The 20361-nt window shown below is 33.4% G+C and overlaps 1 protein-coding gene across 1 annotated transcript in view; it reads right to left on the bottom strand.

Annotated features, from left to right (window-relative positions):
• Window positions 1-14255, bottom strand: part of LOC138691392 (runt-related transcription factor 2-like) — a 138568-nt gene extending 124313 nt beyond the window's left edge. Inside the window, exon 1 of the mRNA XM_069813305.1 lies at window positions 13664-14255. Within this exon, the coding sequence (XP_069669406.1) occupies window positions 13664-14048 (385 nt within the window). The 5' untranslated portion in view covers window positions 14049-14255. The remainder of the gene's footprint in view (window positions 1-13663) is intronic.
• Window positions 14256-20361: the final 6106 nt, after the last annotated feature.

The raw sequence follows: 20361 nt of genomic DNA, 5'->3' as shown, positions 1-20361 counted from the left end.
AAAAAAAAATCTGTACGAAGCAACTTTGGAATTCACAACACATTTCTACCCTCAGAATACTAGCTAATTAAAGAAATGATACTTCTGAATAGTTCATTTTTATCTGTAATTTTCTTTTACCCTTAAAACTCAAGAATAATGGTATTTTACAAAACGACTTCAAATTAATGTAATTCGGAAAATACTGAGTTTAGGACAAATGTTTATATGACATTTTTTTTTCCCAGAATGTCTTCGGAAATAAGCTCTGTAAGGGACGGTAAATCCTCGTGAATCAACCGGTATATATTCATTCTTTCATTGTGTTCTGCCCAAGGTCAGGTCTTTCACTGCAAACCCAGCATTATTCAGTCTTTCCTATTTCCTGCCTTCCTCTTTGTCTCCTCATATGATCCATATATCTTAATGTCGTCTATCATCTGATATCTTCTTCTGCTCCCGTTCACCATTCCTTCCAGTGCATCCTTCAATAGGCAGTTTCTTCTCAGCCAGTGACCCAGCCAATTCCTTTTCCTCTTTCTGATCAGTTTCAGCATCGTTCTTTCTTCATCCACTCTTTCCAACACAGCTTCGTTTCTTATTTTGTCTGTCCATTTCACACGCTCCATCCTTCTCCATATCCACATTTCAAATGCTTCTAGTTGCTTCTCTTCACTTCGTCGTAATGTCAATGTTTCTGCCCATACAATGCTACACTCCACACAAAGCACTTCCTTAGTTCTTTCTCCAGAGGTCCGCGGAAGATGCTCCTTTTTCTGTTAAAATCTTCCTTTGCCATATATGTATAAAATCAAGTTATTATATATTTAGTCAAGTTATTTCTATAGCTTATAATAGATCAGACACTTTACTTTATATAATAGGAAAATCCATGGAAACAATCAAATAGCTATATTGAAATAAATTTAATTGAACATAATAATGGAACATGGAACTCACCAAGGATAAAAAATGAAACTGGTATGATGAATATATTGAATGAGGGTTAGGAGGATTATGCATTATGTCTATGTAGATTTTGTGAAAAATTAGAGAAGGGAAAACGATTATGGATAAAAAAAATTCAAATCTAAATGTCATTCTTTTTTTAGTTCAAAGTGGGGTTCAAACCCGGTAACCTCCCTTGCGTACGCCCCTGTGTTCTGTCATTGACCCGATTACAATTCACGAATTTCCATCATTTGACTCATTACAGCTAATGAGTTCTTTCCAATAGAATGCCTTTTAACTATTCTCTTAGGCAAGTTTTTCACTTTTATTATTTTAGCATTCTTCTTTTTCTTCTCCTTTTCCATAAGCAATGCCGTATCAATGAATCCATCCTTCTACCCATACTCTCACTTAATTAGTGATACTAATGTGGTGGTTTGCCGTTACCTTCGACAGTTTTTCTGTCATTAAAATCTATTCGACCACGTCAGTAAATAGTCACAATCCAGATTGAAAGCTTGTATATACTGCAGTCCGCTAATACTGATGGCACTGGTTCTATTAGTTATCACTATCAGTAAAGACCGTTTTCTTAGTCTAACAACACTGGAATAAGTATAAGTGTGCACGGGTTATACATTACGTCATGTGTCCTTCAGTAGACACGCTGCTCGCAAGCATAAATAATGTGCACGACAGGGTCCCTCTAAAAATAGGTTTCGTACTCCTAAACAAGTATAATATACTTCAGTTTAGCAATGTTTATGATATTATGCACTAATAGTTGAAGTAAAGGCGCCTAAAACAAGTGCGAAAGTACAGGAGTGAGTAGAGGAATTCGGAAGACAGTATGTCTGTGTAAGTGACTACATAATTGTGTGTAATATATGTAAGACTGATATAATCTGTTCTAAAAAATAGTATTTACAGCAGCACTGTAATTAAAAAAAACATATAAACCATTTGAAATTAATAGAAAGGTGTGAGTATGACGATCTACCTTCAACTAGTAATTGAGTGCCAGCGGACGAATTTAGTAGAGAACTGTATGAAATGATGGTGCAGGCCAACATTCAACAAAGTTGAGGATAAGCACTTAAAAATTTTGTTGGAAAGTACATTTGTGGGCCTACACAAGGGCAGTACCTGTGTTATAGCAGTACCGGTATTTTAGGTTAAATTTTACAACAAAGATTATTGTAATAAAGACTTAATCATTTCATTCAGGACAGTACCTGTGTTACAGTTGTACCGGTGTTTTAACTTGCAATTTTACAACAAATATTATCGTAATATAGACTTAAATATTGCTTTTAGAGCCAGTACCTACGTATGTTACAGTTATACCGGTGTTTTAAGTTAACATTTACAACAAAGATTATCGTAATATGGGCTTAAACTTTGCATTAAGAGCGGTACCTATAAAACAGTAACATTTTAAGGTGACATTTTACATAAAAAAATTATTATAATATAGACTTAAACATGTTAAGACTAGTGCCTCTGATACAGTAAAATTTAAGTTAAAATTTTAGATCAAAGATTGTTGTAATATAGGCTTAAACATTTAATTAAGAGTAGTGACTGTGAAACAGTAACATTTTTTTTAAGTTCACAACAAAGGCTATGTTTATTCTTTTGTAATACATAACATAACCCTACACTTGGAATCATTCTTTTATGTAGTTATTCTAGTGTTGTTCTTGATACAGAAGTAGTCTGTTTACATCGTACAATGCCTCGCGCCAATACTCTTCGTCAAGTCATTTGGCTCATTGCACAAACTCCGTACTCACTTAACTTCAAAGAGTAGTAGCTAAGATTCCGGTCTCTAGTTATCAGGAAGAGAGATTATCCCGCCTTTCCTGTCGTTGAGATTGAATCTACATCCGATTTTTGCTTTATCAGACAAAGTTTACTGATATTTTCCTGTTCTGTCCGCAATATTCGGATCGTTTGGTCGGAGTATCTGTAAATTTGCCTATTGGATTATTTCGGATTATATCTAATGTAGCTATGTTTATCAGTCTCCTGAGGAAATTCTTATCTGCGCCCGTTAACTTTTCTCTAAAACCTTGAAATTTCCAGTTTAAGATCATAGTTATGTGTATTTTTATTATGGAATTGTAGCCTACATTTTCAATATTACATATTTCGGTACATTATTATTCCATTGAGATAATGTACCCTAGTGCTGAGTAATGGCCGGAAAATGTAAACAGATCACTTGCGCTCCAAGTCTGCTGTTTGAGACAGAACACACCCGCTTTTATGCTGCTAAATAAACACGGCAGACCCAGTTAGTCTTTGAAGAGATAATGAGCAAAGACTAGCTTCTTTCTTACTGTCCGCCACTGTATCTGCCGTATATTTATCGAGGATAATCGTGGGCGTGTTCTGTCTCAAGCACCAAGCTTGGAGCGCAAGTGTTTTTTTTTTTACATTTTCTGGCCATTTCTGAGCATGATGATAAGCCTACTATGCGTCTCTGATATTTTCCTGGCTTTAACTGAACTCCGCTTAAATGTTTCGTCTTGTGTTCCGGTTTGTTCTTTATTTATGATTGTCATATAACATTTATTTATTTATTTATTTATTTATTTATTTATTTATTTATTTATTTATTTATTTATTTATTTATTTATTTATTTATTTATTTATTTATTTATTTATTTATTTATTTAATCTATTTATTTACTTAATCTAATTATTTTATTTATTTATTTACTTATTTATGTATTTATTTATTTATTTATTTATTTATTTATTTATTTATTTATTCATTTTCTTATTCATTTACTTATTCATTTATTTACTTATTTATTTATTTACTTATTTATTTATTTATTTATTTATTTATTTATTTATTTATTTATTTATTTATTTATTTATTTATTTATTTATTTATTTATTTATTTATTTATTTATTTAAACTCTCTTTAATGTGTCATTTAACTAAATTAAACTTAGTTTGTTTCCTTACTTTTCATTAAACAAATAACTATGGGTCTATGTGCTAAGAGTATATAAACGTCCATTACTAGGATTATTCTATATTAATTGCACACACATCGCTATTCACATTATGCTACATTCATTAAAGAGAATTTCTGCCACAAATGAAGTGATGGCAAAAAAATTTCTTCGAATTTCTATATCCAGTCTGTTTCACTAGTTAGGCTATTTACAATGATTATGTCCCAGATATAATGTGTCTAATCCATTCATATAAAACGAAAACAACATTTCGCTTAAATAATGAAGAGGGTCTAAGCAAACATTATGGAAGCAAAGTGTTTGAATTCCAAATAAGGGAAAAGTCCAGGAACTAGAAAGCATAAGATCCAATTCCTATCACCACTATTATTTCTCGGAATACTGAATCACAAGAAAAATACAAGTTGTGAAACAAAAATCAGTATGAAAAACGTAACAGAAGATTGAGAATTTTAACGATAATTTTGCTCTCGTACAACGCTCACAAAGAGTGGAAAATAATATTGTCCTAAAGTGATCTCAGTAACGATTCACAGACAGAAGAGATTCTTGGACGTCCTACAATCAGACGTGTTACCAACTTCTTCAGCTTTAATGTAACAGATCTTAAGACCCAATTCGGAATTCAATGACGACGATGAAGCAGTGTCAACGAGGTGGAAGGGGATAGAATTATAAATAATTACATCTAATTAAAGGTTAAATAAGATCGAAATAAGCCACAAAGGTCACAAATATAAAAAAGAAAGAAAAAATATTTGTAATTAAACCCTGAAAATTAGTTTTTACTTCGTCATGTAAAATAATTAATTTTTACCAAAAGTATAAATTGTATACAGGCAGATTGTGTGACGTTGTACTTAAATGTCAATAATTTTAAGGAGTAAACTATTTTCAAATATAAAAAAGAGGAAGAAGTGTAAGATAATTAATCCTTGGAATGAGTTCTTATTTCGTGAAGCAAAATAATAAATTTTCACTAAGCGTGTCGAAACTCTAAACTAACGGGTTGTGTGACATTTTAATACTTAAAGTAATAAAAATCTCAATGATTAAATTGTTTTAAAATAACAGAAAGGGGAAAAAGTGTGAGATTATTAAATATTGGGATTATATTCTTACTTAGTAAAGTAAAATAATCTTCACCAAAGGTAAAGAAGTTCCATACTAGGAGACTGTGTACCATTTCAGTACTACCTGAAATGACAAAAATCGCAATGAATAAACTATTTTAAAATGTCAAAAAGGAGAAAAAGTATAATATTATTGCTTCCTCTGTTCCAAAATATGGTATAGATTTGTTATGGTTCTCAGTAATATACTTAATGTAACTAGATACTTATTTGTTTGATAAATTAACATAAGAAGAACATAAAAATAAGATACATTTCATTATGTGTGATGTCAAATTAATAAAAAAAACAAATATTGTTTTGATAGAGACAAATTAACATAAAAACTGCAATAAATTACAACCCGTTTTTATATTACTGTTGTGCCTTAGATGTTCTATTCAAAATTGACTGGTTGTTGTTACATTTTCTGCAACAGGAACACCACAGCAGGTGCCTATTTGGTTTCTGTTCATAATGAACTACGAGTATTTAAATATTATTATAGTTCGATACACTGGAGAAGATTAGAATCATTCACAACTGCACTGTCAGATAGTCCTTTCATTAATGAACAGAATACCACACCGCGAAACTTTCTTGCGCGTATGCGCAATAATCAAATTTGTTTTCAAGGGTTCAGAACCATAGTGGGCCAAGCGCCATTTACTAAAACCGTAGAAAACAAGGGTTAAAACGAAGTTATTACCATAATTTAATGGAAACATATAGCAAGTAAAATAAAGTATACACATTAAAACTAAATGATATGTCAATATTTACTAAACTATGGTATTCACTTAACTTTAACCCTTGCTTTTTCCGTTTTTAATAAATGGCGCTTGGCCCACTATGGCTCTGAACCCTTCTTTTGTTTGTTGCTATACCATACTTTGGAACGGAGGGATTATATATTTTGAATAGGTGCTTATTTAGTGAATTTTTTTTTTTTTTTTTTTCAAAGTTACAGAATCTATACCGACAAACTGTGTACTATTTAGTACGCAAAATGGCAAAATCCTAATGAATAAACTATTTCAAAATATCGTAAGCCGGAAATGTGTAAATTAAACATTTGGAGTGGGTTTTTATATAGTGAAATAAAACAATTAATTTTCATCAAAATTATCGGAGCTCTATTTTTGCAGATAAAAGTCTCAAAAAATAAACTATATTCTTTGCCAAATGACGCGTTTCAAACGACACGTAACTATCTCACAATATCACAAAAATTAAGTTCCTTATCTTAATCACATCTTCTTAGCTTAATCTCTCATGTGAAAGCATGAATACTTGATTGTTAGATTAAGTTTGGTAGTAGTTGAACTGAAAATGTCAACATTCCGAAACAGTTTCATGTGGATTAGTCGTGCCTGCTTTGAAACCCTTCAAATATTCCACCAGTGTTTAATACGGCTTTCTTGCATAAACTCCGAATAAGATTTTTCTGTCAAATTGCATTACATGAAATAAATAAATATGAACTTAAGGCTGTTATTTTTCTCCGAAGATAAGAGGCATTGCATTGAATTCCTACATTTTGATTGTAAACTCTACACCAATATCTGTAGTTGATACATAGTCAATAAATAATCAATCAAAGGAGACGTTGTTAAGCTCACTAGAGCGTGCAAAATAGTTCCGTTTATACTGAACGGCACACGGCGTCGTTTGACGTCGGGACGCTACGCGTCGAGTTTCAGTTAATTAATGTTCGGTTGCGGTGAAGATTTGCGGCGAACCGAAGGCATAATTAACATCGCGCGCTGTTTCTTCTCCAAAGCAGTGAGACATCTGTCGGAGAGATTCGGATTGATTCCGTTTTATATCTTAATTACTATAATCTGTACTAGCATCTTCACAAGAACAATATACCAATCTCTACTGCTTCTGTAGTGCTATTGTCTCGGAGATGACGGAATTCAGTTATGCAAGCATACATTACTAATAACAGTAATAGTAGTAGTAATAATAATAATAATAATAATAATAATAATAATAATAGCATAAACTCATTTTAATAGGCCTAAAATTCAGTAATGTGGTCCTCTAAGTATAAACGTATCAAATTTATTGGCATAACTTCGTTTGCAACAGTAATAATAATAATAATAATAATAATAATAATAATAATAATAATAATAATAATAATAATAGTAATAATAATAATAATAATAATAGTAATAATAATAATAATAATAATGGCATAAACATTTTAATACAATTCAGTAATGTAGACCTGTAAGTATAAAAGTATAAAATTTATTGGCATAACTTCGTTTGCAACATGACCAATATAAGCTTAGGCCTACATATCATTTTATAATACATAAATATTTACTGTGATATAACACTTACTGTTCCAAAAAAAATAAAATAAAAAAAATAAAATACTTTCAAAATTTATAAAATAGTTGCTACTAACACTGTCGGCTTTCATTATAAAACAATCTCACTGTAACCTATTTATTATAGGCATATCTTTAATTTTCTTATTTTTATGCCATTAATAATAATAATAATAATAATAATAATAATAATAATAATAATAATAATAATAATAATAATAGAGAGAATATCATCGAAATAATAGCCGTCCAAATCTTGGATTTAAAATATCGGCATCCTAATCAATTCAAATGAACAAAAAAGAAAATGTAAATTAATGTTAAAAAAACATAATGCAATTTTAAAAAAGAATATTCTGCGACAATATTTGGTGGCTATCAAAACGATAAAAATTTATTGAAAATAAATAATATACATTGAATATTATAAAGATGAATAGAGATGGTGATTGATGATATTCAATGAAGATTTTAAAATGGTTGATGCAATTGTCTGAAGAGTCTTATCAGGAACCTTTAATTTTCTGAGTATCTCCAATGTAAATTTGCGAATTGTTCCTCGCGCACCAAACATAAGTCCAATGATATTCCAATCTTGAATATTATATTTATGACTGAGATCATCACAGCATGGAAGGTAAATAGCGCGTTTCTCTTCATGTACCTGCTTTGGTTGATCTTCATTAATTTCGAACCTTACAGTGGGGTCAAGAATAATAATAATAATAATAATAATAATAATAATAATAATAGTAATTATAATAATAATAATTATTATTATTTATTTTTATTTATTTATTTATTTTTATTTATTTAATAATAATAATAATAATAATAATAATAATAATAATAATAATTCAATTTTCTTAAGGGAAGATGTACATCATTGGCCTTCAAAAATTTACTGAAATTAGTTTTTTATCTCAGTTAATATAAAACCAAATGAACAAAACATTTCATACTTAATGTACATAAATTGCACTTTATAAAACACTATTCAGAATATTAAAATAGCTAATAATTACCTGTAGAAATAATATCAAATTTGCATATTTTTTAAACAGTAAAGCATTTACATAATAGAATTTACAATTGATTAAATAATTGCATGATTCTTTTAGAGAAATATTCTAAAGACCTACATCAACAATATAGTCTAGGATCTTTTACCTATTCCTTCAGAAAATATTTTTTCTTAATAAAAATTTTTAGAAAATTTAATACTGAAGGTAACGATTAGGAAAAAAAATATTTCTTGAAGGAATACGTAAAAGAACCTAGATAATGTTGCTGATATAGCTCTTTAAAGCATTCCAGTAAAAGAGTCATGCAGATATTTAATTAATTCTGCATATTATTATGTAAATGCTCTACAGTTTTAAAGAAAACAGTATTTTATAAAGTGTAATGTATGTATATTAAACATGAAAACTTTTGTTCGTTTAGCTTTTGTAGTTGCTGAGATATAAAAAAATCAATTTCATTCAATTTTTGCAGGCCAATGGTGTACCTCCCCTCTTAATATCCACAAATGAAATGAATTAATGAATTATGTACGTGGCAAACAAATAAAAGGAAGTAACAAAACATCAACTATTAAAAGTTTATTTATAGTTGTGTTGGTCTCCGGAATTATTTAAAACTTCAGATTATTACAATGTGTATCGTTACAAATTTGGAAGGCTGGAACATTAGAAACATGCAACATAAAGGGAAACTTGAATTGCAAGTATAAGTTGATTCTTTGGTACATTATTATTATTATTATTATTATTATTATTATTATTATTATTATTATTAGGCCTATTATTATTATTATTATTATTATTAGTATTATTATTATTTTATTTTTTATTAACTTTTGTACACAATGAAAACAGTATTAATAATATCATTATTATATCCAGTAATTGTTGTTAGTTTTCTTCGATACAGGAATATTAAATATGAATTATTTGCGAAAATGTCTTCTTCCACTAAAACTCAATTACATAACAAAATCATAACATAATTAGTCAAATATACGTCTTGTGAACTTTGTGATGAATAACTCATTTTACGAGTGTTAATAATAATAATAATAATAATAATAATAATAATAATAATAATAATAATAATAATAATAATATTTTAGCATTGATCATGTATTGTTCAGTAAATTATCTGAAAACAGGTTAGAATCTCATAAGTTATTCCAATAAGACATAATTTATGAGGCAACTAAGCTAGAAGATTATAGTATGGGATGGTCAATTCCTTTGTGTAAGAATTTAAAGTAATTAGAAATGTTATACTGCACAGTAGAAAATAGGTCTATAAATTTTCAGTATAGGCTAAAGCAAAGAATTTATTAAACCTTTGGCAAAGAGTTATTAAAACAATATCATTAATATTATTAGGGTAAAGCTTGGTAATATCGTGATATGAGTAATATTGTGAAAGTTATTTTTGAGAATTTATTACAATTTTACTGAGCGAGAGGAAGATCGGTTTTTTTTTTTCCGTCAACGTATTAAGGGAATGTTCGTGGACGTTGCTGCACAAAACCGGTCCTTCTCTCGCTCAGTAAAATTGTAATAAATTCTCAAGAAGAACTATCACAATATTACTCGTATCACAGTATTACCAACCTTTACCCTATATCTCATAATATTGTCACTCGTTTTCGATAGACCTGCAGGAATTTTAAATACGAAAATGTTTTATAGATCCTATTATAACTCAAGTGAAACTGTCTCAAATAAAACCAAATTAAAAATAGGTTAAATTGAATAATAAAGCAAGACTAATTCTATTTCTGCTCCAAGAATAAATCATAATTGATTTCCCATCGTAGTCGTATAAAAATTATGATTATGGCTAGAAATCACGAAATTGGCCAAACATATCCTTGAAGTATATTGTGCAACTGACTGGAAATTATAGAATTTTACGTACTAAAACAATGACAACCATTATTTTGTAATTTAATTATTTGGACAATTGCAATTAAAATTGTATTATGCCTGAGTAGCAACTCTTGAGTGTGGAAATGTCAGTTCTGTGACGTGTCCCTGACTACATCTTCAAAAGCATTTTTATTGTCATTTAGAAATTAAAAGAGTCAAACACAATATTTTACATAATTAAATGTTAGCATACCCCTGTCATTTATTAGTTTATTACATAAGATTGCCATTCAGTTGTTTCTTTAATACTCTAAATATTATAAAATCCACTGGATGACAGCAAGAGTCCAGAACAGCTCTTCATTTGTTTGGTATGGCCCAAAGTGTAGGACTATACAGTGAAAGAGTAGTTTGTAATTTTTATATTAGAGAAAGAAAAACATATGTAACTGTTTTCCGGTGAGAACCTTTATTACCAGTATGTTCAGAGATAATTAAATTCTGTAAAATATGTAAAAGTGTCATGTAGATTTATGTTAACAGTCAGACATGGAGAAGTGCATATTCAAGATAATCTTAAACCCAGTAATCAACATGAGTTTTAATGGATAACAAATTGAAAATTGATCTTTGTCAGTTCTGTGACGTCACAGAACTGACATTTTTGTGGACATTATTGTATAATTATAGAATAAAATGAAATTATCTTTTAAATAATCAAGTCGTTATGTAACACTTATCTACACATTAATAATAATGTACTGAAAAAGTAAATTAAATAAATACATAATTTAAAATACCTGTGTAACGTATCTCATTTTGTCCGATTTTGTGAATTTTAGCCTTATGCATGGCATTCAGTAATTAATTCATTTATTGAAGGCGATTTTAGATGTCAGTATTTTATTAGCATGATTACTTATGATTACGAATGGATTAAACTTATTAATTTCATTTTTTTTTCATGTTGTGAAATTTGAATTTCAGCTTTCATTAGAATACTAAATAAAGATAGACTAAAATTTATTTAATAAATGAATATTTATCTTGTTTAACGACATCGATTAAAATGCAATTCTCATATGTTATCAATATAAATTAATAAATTATCTACAGTACATAAAAATTTTGCAGTATACTAGAATTCAATATCTTCAATTTAAATATAGTATAAGTCGTAGTGAGTATATTAATATTAAAAATTATATTTTCATACATCTTAATAAATGCGATTTAGTCCGCATCCTACTTATGGAGATTACTATTATTATTATTATTATTATTATTATTATTATTATTATTATTATTATTATTTACATGCATACCAAAGCAACTTACTCTTGCAACTCAATTTTCTATTTATGTTGCATGTATCTAATGTTACAGCTTTCCAAATTTTCAACGGAACATATTATAGTGACTGAAGTTTTATATGCTTTCAGACACCACACCACTACAAATAAACTTTTAATAGTTTAATTTTCGTTATTTTCTTTTATTTCTTTGCCAGGTAGGCTATAAGTTATACATTAATTAATTCATTATATTTCTGCCATTAAGAAATATATTGTTATTATTTTTATCATTATTATTATTATTATTATTATTATTATTATTATTATTATTATTATTATTATTATTATTGCAATCCTTAATTAAGTGATAAAATTCCACTGTAACTAAGTACGCATTGTAACATTTTCTTTTCCTTTTTTGATAACATTAATATATAGGTCTAGTCTATATTAATTGGATGTAATTTTTAATACTCAAAATATTTATGAAGTATATGCATCACTTATTTTATTTATTACATTGCTGTTATAAATGAACATTTTCTAATATTTTATTTTTGACAATTACTCCAACAAGAACTGTTACTCGCAGATAGCCATTTAAAATTATTATGATTTGCTTTAAACTTCATGCAAAAGTAACTTTTATTTTATTACTATAGACCTAAATTTCACAGACCTCAAATGGGATATATCCTTGAAGCTTTATGACACAAGTTTATACCATTGTAACTGAATTACGAGTAGCAAAGAAACGAATTGGACTACATAAAAATAGTTAGTAAAAATATAAAATTCGAGAACTAAACATGAGAAAAACAAATAACTAATATTTTTATTGCTTATTAGATTGAAAATCCACATGTAACATTATTATGTAGATGACGCAGATATCTGATAATTTTTAATGGTATGGAATTAACGTCAGACAGATACTATTGAATTTATAATTGCTCTTACTAATATAAATAATTAATGTCAGTATTATTATAATTGATAAATCTCAATAATATCTTAAATAACGAAAATATAATTCACATTCAAACAAACTACATTCATATTTGTCTGAATGAATTTTTCGTTTAATAGTTTTTAACAATTTTGTCATCCACTGTAAAATTGATACCACGTACTCCTCAGCGAACGAAAACTGTTACTTTCATTTTTATTTAATAAAGGTTTATATAACTTGTCATGATTAATGAAGGCTGTCATTATTTTGGAAACTATAATAATAATAATAATAATAATAATAATAATAATAATAATAATAATAATAATAATAATAAGGTCGTTTATATATTAATGATGCAGATTAACTGAATTCGTAACTCGTTAATTTTGAATTTTATTTGGAGTACTAGGGCCTATAGTTTTTCAAAATGATCACTGTTGTTCATTCTGTAATAATAACATCACAATAAAACTTATATAGGCCTACTCTTTGAAAAAAATTATAGCATTTGCAAGATTTGAAGAAAGTTCATATTTAGTTTACAGTCCATCACTTCATACTTTCAGAAATATAGTGCTTCTTAAATCAGTTTTATTTTGATAACGTTATTCGCCATTATTGTTAGTGTTACTGTTATTGTTATTATTATGGATCTTCAATCACGATTCTAAGTTACGAAAATTATTAATAACACTAATACGATTGTTGTTATTGTTATTATTTCTCTTTAAGAATTATGTAGGCCTATTTTACCACCGACAGATATTAAAAAGTAACGGGAGCCCCTGATTATATTAGAATATAGCATGATGCAGAAGCAAAGCGTGTGACATCACTCAATAAACATAATATATGATTTGAGGCACACACTAGTCTCTTTAAGAGAAAGGTAAAATCTCCAATAGAATTTCCTTCGGGACATCGAATACCGATTCGCTATAATTGTGGTCGTACATATTATTATTATTATTATTATTATTATTATTATTATTATTATTATTATTATTATGGAAGCAACTAATTTGGTAATCCCATTTCCCAAAAAAGGATGGGTGTTTCGCATTTGAAAAAGTGTCACAATATTCTTCAAATTTTGCGGTGAGCCAAATAAAAAATGTACGAAGAGTTAGTTTCTCACCTCTGCCGCTCCTGCCGACGAACCTGAGGTCGTTGAACTTGGCCACCTGGTTCTTCATGACGGCCGTGCAGTTGCGGAGCTCGGCGCAGTAGTTCTCGTCGTTGCCCGCCCTCACGGTGACCAGGGTGCCGTCCAGCACGTCCCCAAGAGCCACCACCTTGAAGGCCACCGGCAACGTCTTGTTGGAGCGCCAGTGCGGCGGAAGTACCGTGCATACGAGATGAGGACTTCCGGTTCTAACCAGTTCGCCAGGATGCTCCGATAATAGTCCGTCCAAAGTCCGTTCCGCCAAAACGTCGGCGGTTATTGCACTATAACCACCCCCGCCTCCGTCACTTCCTGCCGCCCCCGTTGTTGGTGTCCCCACCTCAGAAGCCAGGTGCATCACTACACCCCGCAGTTTACACTTGCAAGCCGATGCAACACTCAGTCACTGTCGACAATTCGCTCCTCGCCTCCACCTTCGAAAAGAAGCTGAAGACACCGTCCTACACGACACATTCTGACGCTGCACTCTGTCTTTCCTCCTCTTCTTGTTGCCTTACACAATCCAATTTGTTCTGTGCTCTGCGGCAGCACACACCAGCGGGTTGCCTATTCTTGTGTTCTTTCACACGCGCGCTTTGTTGACTTTCTCTATTTACCATCCAATAAAATCAACGAGTTCGTTTCGGTACACAAAACCCGACCTCAGGTCTTTTGTCACACAAGAAAATATAATAATCTGATTTACAGAGTCTCTTTTCAGTGCCTACAACTCACCTACTATCGTCTTAGTGAATTCACTTCGAACCATATAAATATGTAAGTATTGCCAACTGTCTTATGTAAAAAATTATTTCGATCTTTATAAATTATATGTTCTATTGTTCACAAATTACGTAAGTTTTTTTAAATACTTATTACACAATTTAAAAGTCCTAATTATGTTGAAATTGTGTTTCATCTTTGCGGCCGGGTTGGATGTTTTACACTTGACGTACTTGCTCTTCAAATAATTAACAATTAAATTTGAGCGGCTCGCACTAATTAAACATCTGGACGTCACTATAACACTCCGTGCGCCGGCTGTGACTCCTTTTTTCTCGGCTGCGGCCCGGTCTTGGTCTGCGTTTTTCCGCCGCCACCCTCCCCGTGTCACCGAATCGCCGCTCTATGGTTGCTGGTGGTTTCGAAGGGATGACTTTTCGCGGGCATCCATCACACCACATTCGCCAATTAGACGTGGGAAGAGAGAGAGGAGGGAGTTTAGAAGAGGAAGTAGGAAAAGTGGGAAGGTTGGCGGGGGTAGTTATAACACCCCCCTTTTTCCTCTACGCCCTGTGCGCCTGTCTAACCGTCCGTCCGTTCCTGTGCGTCCCTTTTGGGTGTTCTTCGGGCCTCCCCTCACCCCCGCTAACTTCACCGCCACCCCCGAAACACACACTTCCCACAACCACTGGTCTTGCCGCGATGGTGGCTAACGTTGACGTCACAACTTTTCTGCCCCTCGGTCCCCTCCCACCAACTTACGAATTTTTCTCGTCTAAAAGTATTTTCTCGCGACAGGTTGAATTGTTGGTCGGCACACATCAAAAGAGCACAGGTAAAGGCGAGCACTTTGCACTTTGAGACTTGTTTTATCGCGCTGTATCGTCTGTAGAAGTCTTCCAGTTCCGAGGAAAGTGTTGGTCAAGTAAAGCGTTTGTCAGATTTGTAGATCAAAGAATAAAATGCATGTCACGCCAGCCTTAGAGGCCGACACACAGCAGAGGGTGGCCCTGTATAGCGGTGACCGTAATGTTGGTGGCGGTGGTGGCGGTGGTGGTTGCTAAAAAATATAAAAAACTTCAGTTGGTTCCGTTTTCGCCCGCACCGCGGCGCTGCTTGTGTGGCCGTTACTAACTACCTAGCAACCCCCCTCCGCCCCCTTTTTACCACCACCCACGATCTGTAAATCACTCGCGAGAAGGGTGCCCCTCAAAACATTACTCTGCAACCCTCCCACATTTCCCACCCTATGAAAAGTTCACTTTATTCTCACCACGGCGTAAATAAAGAACTGCTTCTTGCGTCGATAGCGTCACAACTTCAATATGAAAAATAAGCCAGCTATTGCGAAGGCGAACGGCGGATCGGAAAAAGTTTTTTCCTTCCTTCTTTACGTAGCCTAAAGGAGAGACTGAACATGTTGAGAAGTGTGTAGGCAAAGCAGAGGCAAAAATAAAGAAGACGAAGAAGAAGAGGCGGCTGTTCTTGGGGGCTGCCACCACTGGGGGTTTTTGAGGATGGGCGTATCTCGACGTTGGTTTTGAGGGCGGAGTTGAGTTGTCAGGGAAATCTCTCTTTCTCCCTCTTTCTCGCGTCTTCTTCTACTTCTTCTACACGCGGTAACATAAGACGCTCGCCCCCCACCCCCTGCTCCTCGGACGGGCGGGAGAGGGGGTGTGGCTGTGGTAGAGGACCACGACCAAGGAAACGAAAGAAGCGAGCAGGGAACACTTTCCACTCCTCCTTTCTTGCCCCCTCTCCGGCCCGCGACCGGAGGGAGAAGGAAAAAAGAAAAAAAAAAGTCATGTCGAAGACACAGGGTGACGACGCCGATGACGGTGGCGTCGGTAGTGGGTTCAAGTGGCGGTGTTGAGGATGACGATAGTGGCGGTGGTGGTAGAAAAACCTTTTTGTACTGTTGCGCATGTCAAGACGTTGAAGGTACTTTTCTCCTTCTTTATCTTTTTTCCCCGTCTCTCTCATATTTCCCCACTCTTGGCCCGTTCTCCTCACCTCGCTCTGCAACCTTTCAGACGCAGCGCCCTTTTCTTGGCTTGTCTTGAGGTTCCACGACGTGCGGCTCCCCGCCGGGAGTAACAGAGACGACGCTACTGCCCTTTCAGAAACATTCCGCCCCGACCTACTTGTTGGCAGCGATCTCTAGTTAATGCCCATATCCGCATTCCCCACATCCTTCATTTCTCACACATTACTGTGTTCACAATTGAAGGGTTGATAGGAAAAACAACCCATGTCAGTTTTAGCCAAAAATGAGATATTGGTACTAATGGAAAGCTAAAATCATGTGGCGTCTGTGTATGCTTAAAATACAAGCAATATATTTATAAAGCATTGGGGTATTTATACCTATACTTTAAGTTTCTTATCCTTTTACATAACGAGATATAATGTTTTTTCCGCTCCCTTGAAAAAAGTGTTTTTTTGACATGGGTTGTTTTTCCTATCAACCCTTCAATTTCTTAGTAATGTAGCATTTATTGATAGATTAGCATTACTGTTATTATTTATCATCATCATCATCATCATCATCATCATCATCATTGAATAGTCTATGTATTGTTTTATTGTTTAGTAAATTGTCCGAAGACAGATCTGAACCTCACAAGTGATATACCAACAAGGCACCACTTTTAAGGCAACTAGGCCAGGTTGATAATAGGATAGGGTGGCCAGCTCCTTTCCTCCTCCATTGCATACATCGCCGATTAGCTACATATTATACTAATCAAACTTCAGATGCATACTGTTCTCCAACTAGGAGATCAACCGTGAAAGGAATGTGCTTACTATTGCGTCATCTATTGGAGCGAAGTAGATATATAATATTATCGTTATAACGTCAGTTTAAAAACCATTCGCTCTCCTGCATTTGTTATTTCCTGTATGGAGAGATTAAAAGAACAGGAGATTAACAGTGATCTAATTTTGTAACTAGGGTAGTATAAACATGTGTGTGTCAGTGTTATTGTTTGTGCTGTGACAGCGAGCCAATAGAGAGATACGAGTACCCACGTGTGTGACCTTATGACATCTTATGACATCAACATTCATTCACAGCATTAGTCCCCTTCGTCTTATCCGGCAGAGACTTTCTCGTGGTTGGAGCACAGTACAAACAATTGTTCTTCCTCTGAAACATATCGTCAAGTGAGATGTATACTGCCTCAGTGGCGGCTGATTGACTGTGGCAAGTGAGGCTGGGCCTCAGTCACTTGGCTTAACTGAAGACAAATTTTGTGTTTTTATATAATATATTAGTTATTTGAATGAAGCATATAACGCTGTAGAAGTATTTCAAAACTTTGTGATATATATATAGACATGTTTTGCAGTAAAATTTGTTCCTGAGGGCAGGATCGCTCGTGCCGGGTCGTGCCGGGTCCGCTTCTGCATTTCGTATGTTTTCACGGGCTTTGAGTTTGCGCTCGAAACGTTGTAGCTGAGGCACAATTCTTCTGGCCTCGTGGCCTGTCAGCTTTAACTCCTCCCATCCATGGGCCGGTCTCAAGAGTGGAATGGGGTGGGTAAAGCAGTGGTGACTTGTCTTCCTAAATAGGCCATAAATAACATAAAAATTCCCACTCTTTGGCAGGCAGAGATCCCACACTGTTCCCTCCCTTTATGTCTTAGTTTATGACTTAACCGAGGGTGTTGTACTATTGTACTTTGTAGTGCAGTAGTGAGTCTGGTCCAATGTTGTTACATGTTTCGGGAAAATATAAACAGAAATAAATGCCAGAAATAATGATGATGTAGTTAATTCATTGTTAGAGTGTCCTTTTTCGAGAAGAAATGATTTGAAAGAAAGAAAGTTTTAAATAAAGAGATAGCCTACCGAGATACCTATGCCATCGCTGGCAATTTTTTCTGACAGATAATCTTAAAACGCGAGTTTCTATTGCATCCTGATACGGGCAACATAAATGGTTAAGTGGTAATTTGGTGCAAAATAAACTAAAAAAAATAAACCTTGTTCGTTGCTGTCAAAGAAGAAAAAGAAAAAAAAAGAAAGAAAGAAAACAAGAAAGAAAGAACAGTGTGTCTACTGAAAGCTTCAGCGATCTGAAAAATATTTCCACGGGAATTTCAACAAATACTTCTTCAGCTGAGCATAATATGGATTGCTTCATCACACTCGAACAATCACTGAAACAAACTCACAGCATAACAACTTATTTGGTGAGTGACATTATTATTTTTAATTAATAACAATAATAATAATAATAATAATAATAATAGGCATAATAATACAATAATAATGGCATTAATAATATAATAACTACTAATTAATATCATGAATAAACATGTCCTATCGGAGGCACTTAAACTAGTTTCATCTGGCCTCACTGAGGATTTCGGTCACCGGCCGCTATTGTACTGCCTGATAATAGTTGTAGATAGACCTACATATCAGCGAGAACCTCAATCAAAGGCAGAATATGTATTATAATGAACGAGAAATATCTGAGCGAGGCAAGTGTCTAGAAATTTTAGAGCTCACATAGGGCGAACTTACTGGTGTGTCACTCGCACAGCGCAAGGGCTCGGATCTCTTTCTTTGCGAGGACTGTGGCGCTTCCTCTCCCCACTCGCTGTGGGGCTTTCAACATCTTCGGCGATCCTGTCCTATTACTGTTCTGTTATGCTTCCTTTCAGCCTCAGTTTCCCTTGCGTTTTCGTGTACTTTTTTATAGGCCTACGTTTCTCGCTCATTACGTTTCCATGCTCATAACACTAATGCCTTATAATTACGAAAGTTCGGTTTAGGCTAGCGGCCCTTTTTCTGACGCTCGCTGCTTAGGTGAACGGATAAAAACAATCGAGTGAGAGAGGAGGAACGTTGTCATGTTTCTTTTGGACATTAAAAAAATTTCGTAATGTATGTTTATGATTTCTCTGCTATCACAAAATTTTATTTAGTAGTCTACATATTTTATAGACTCTATATGTTATAAGTGAAACTTCCGCTTTAAGAATACTTGGAATATTGAAGTGTAGTTGACATAGACGAAGATAGAACGATTTTCTAGGAGGGGGTACAATAGGACGCTACAACAAGCTAATTCATAGACAGTTGTCTATTCTTTTCATGAGACTACAAAAGCGCCCACACACATAACAAACACAAATACCTTTTTTTTTTACGGAAAAGGAGCTTGAAGGCTGGCAATGCAGCCCGAGGCTTATTGTACACATTACTTCTATTTGTGAATGATTTTTGTCGCCAAACGGTCGCGCTCTTTTACCAATATAGTAGACCTACACTGCACCGTGAACTTAAAACGGTCTGTGGTAATGATTACAATGGCATTCGAATAAATGTTGGCGAAATGAGTCCGAGGTCCAACACCGAAACTTGCCCAGCAATTATATTTCAATTGGTTGAGGGAAAACATCGGAAGAAACCCCAATCAAGTAACTTGTCCCAACCGAGATTTGAACAGACATGTTAACCGTTACTCCACAGCAGTGGACAATAGATAGCAATGGAAAAGTAAACATTCATTATGTCGTCTGAAACCCATCTTACACTTACCTAAATATATAAAAATTCAGTTATATCAAAACTAATATTTCAACTTCTGTTAACAAGATCCTATGATCCTTGTGTGAATTAGAGAGGCGTGGCAGATTTGATTCTGTAGTACGCCTCATATTTGTGCACTTCGCCATTTGTCATGACCAAAGCCATCGCTTCGGTCGCGTGAAATAAGTAATGGGAACGTTGAGAGCGAGTATCTTTGCCACAGCCTGTGAGCAGAAAGCTGACAACTGTAATGGGATGATTGCTGACGACAAATCTGTTTAGGAGGTAGTACCACTCTCAGCCGAAGTGGCAACAGATGCCACTGACTGAACAGTGTACTCAAGGACACACCCCAGAAACACAAAGTACGAGTGTCTTGCCTTTGACGCATTCAGTGGAC

Source organism: Periplaneta americana, chromosome 16, assembly GCF_040183065.1.
Source record: "Periplaneta americana isolate PAMFEO1 chromosome 16, P.americana_PAMFEO1_priV1, whole genome shotgun sequence".
Lineage (NCBI taxonomy): Eukaryota > Metazoa > Arthropoda > Insecta > Blattodea > Blattidae > Periplaneta > Periplaneta americana.
Note: the sequence above shows the minus strand (reverse complement) of the source record. Positions and strands in the feature narration are given on the sequence as shown.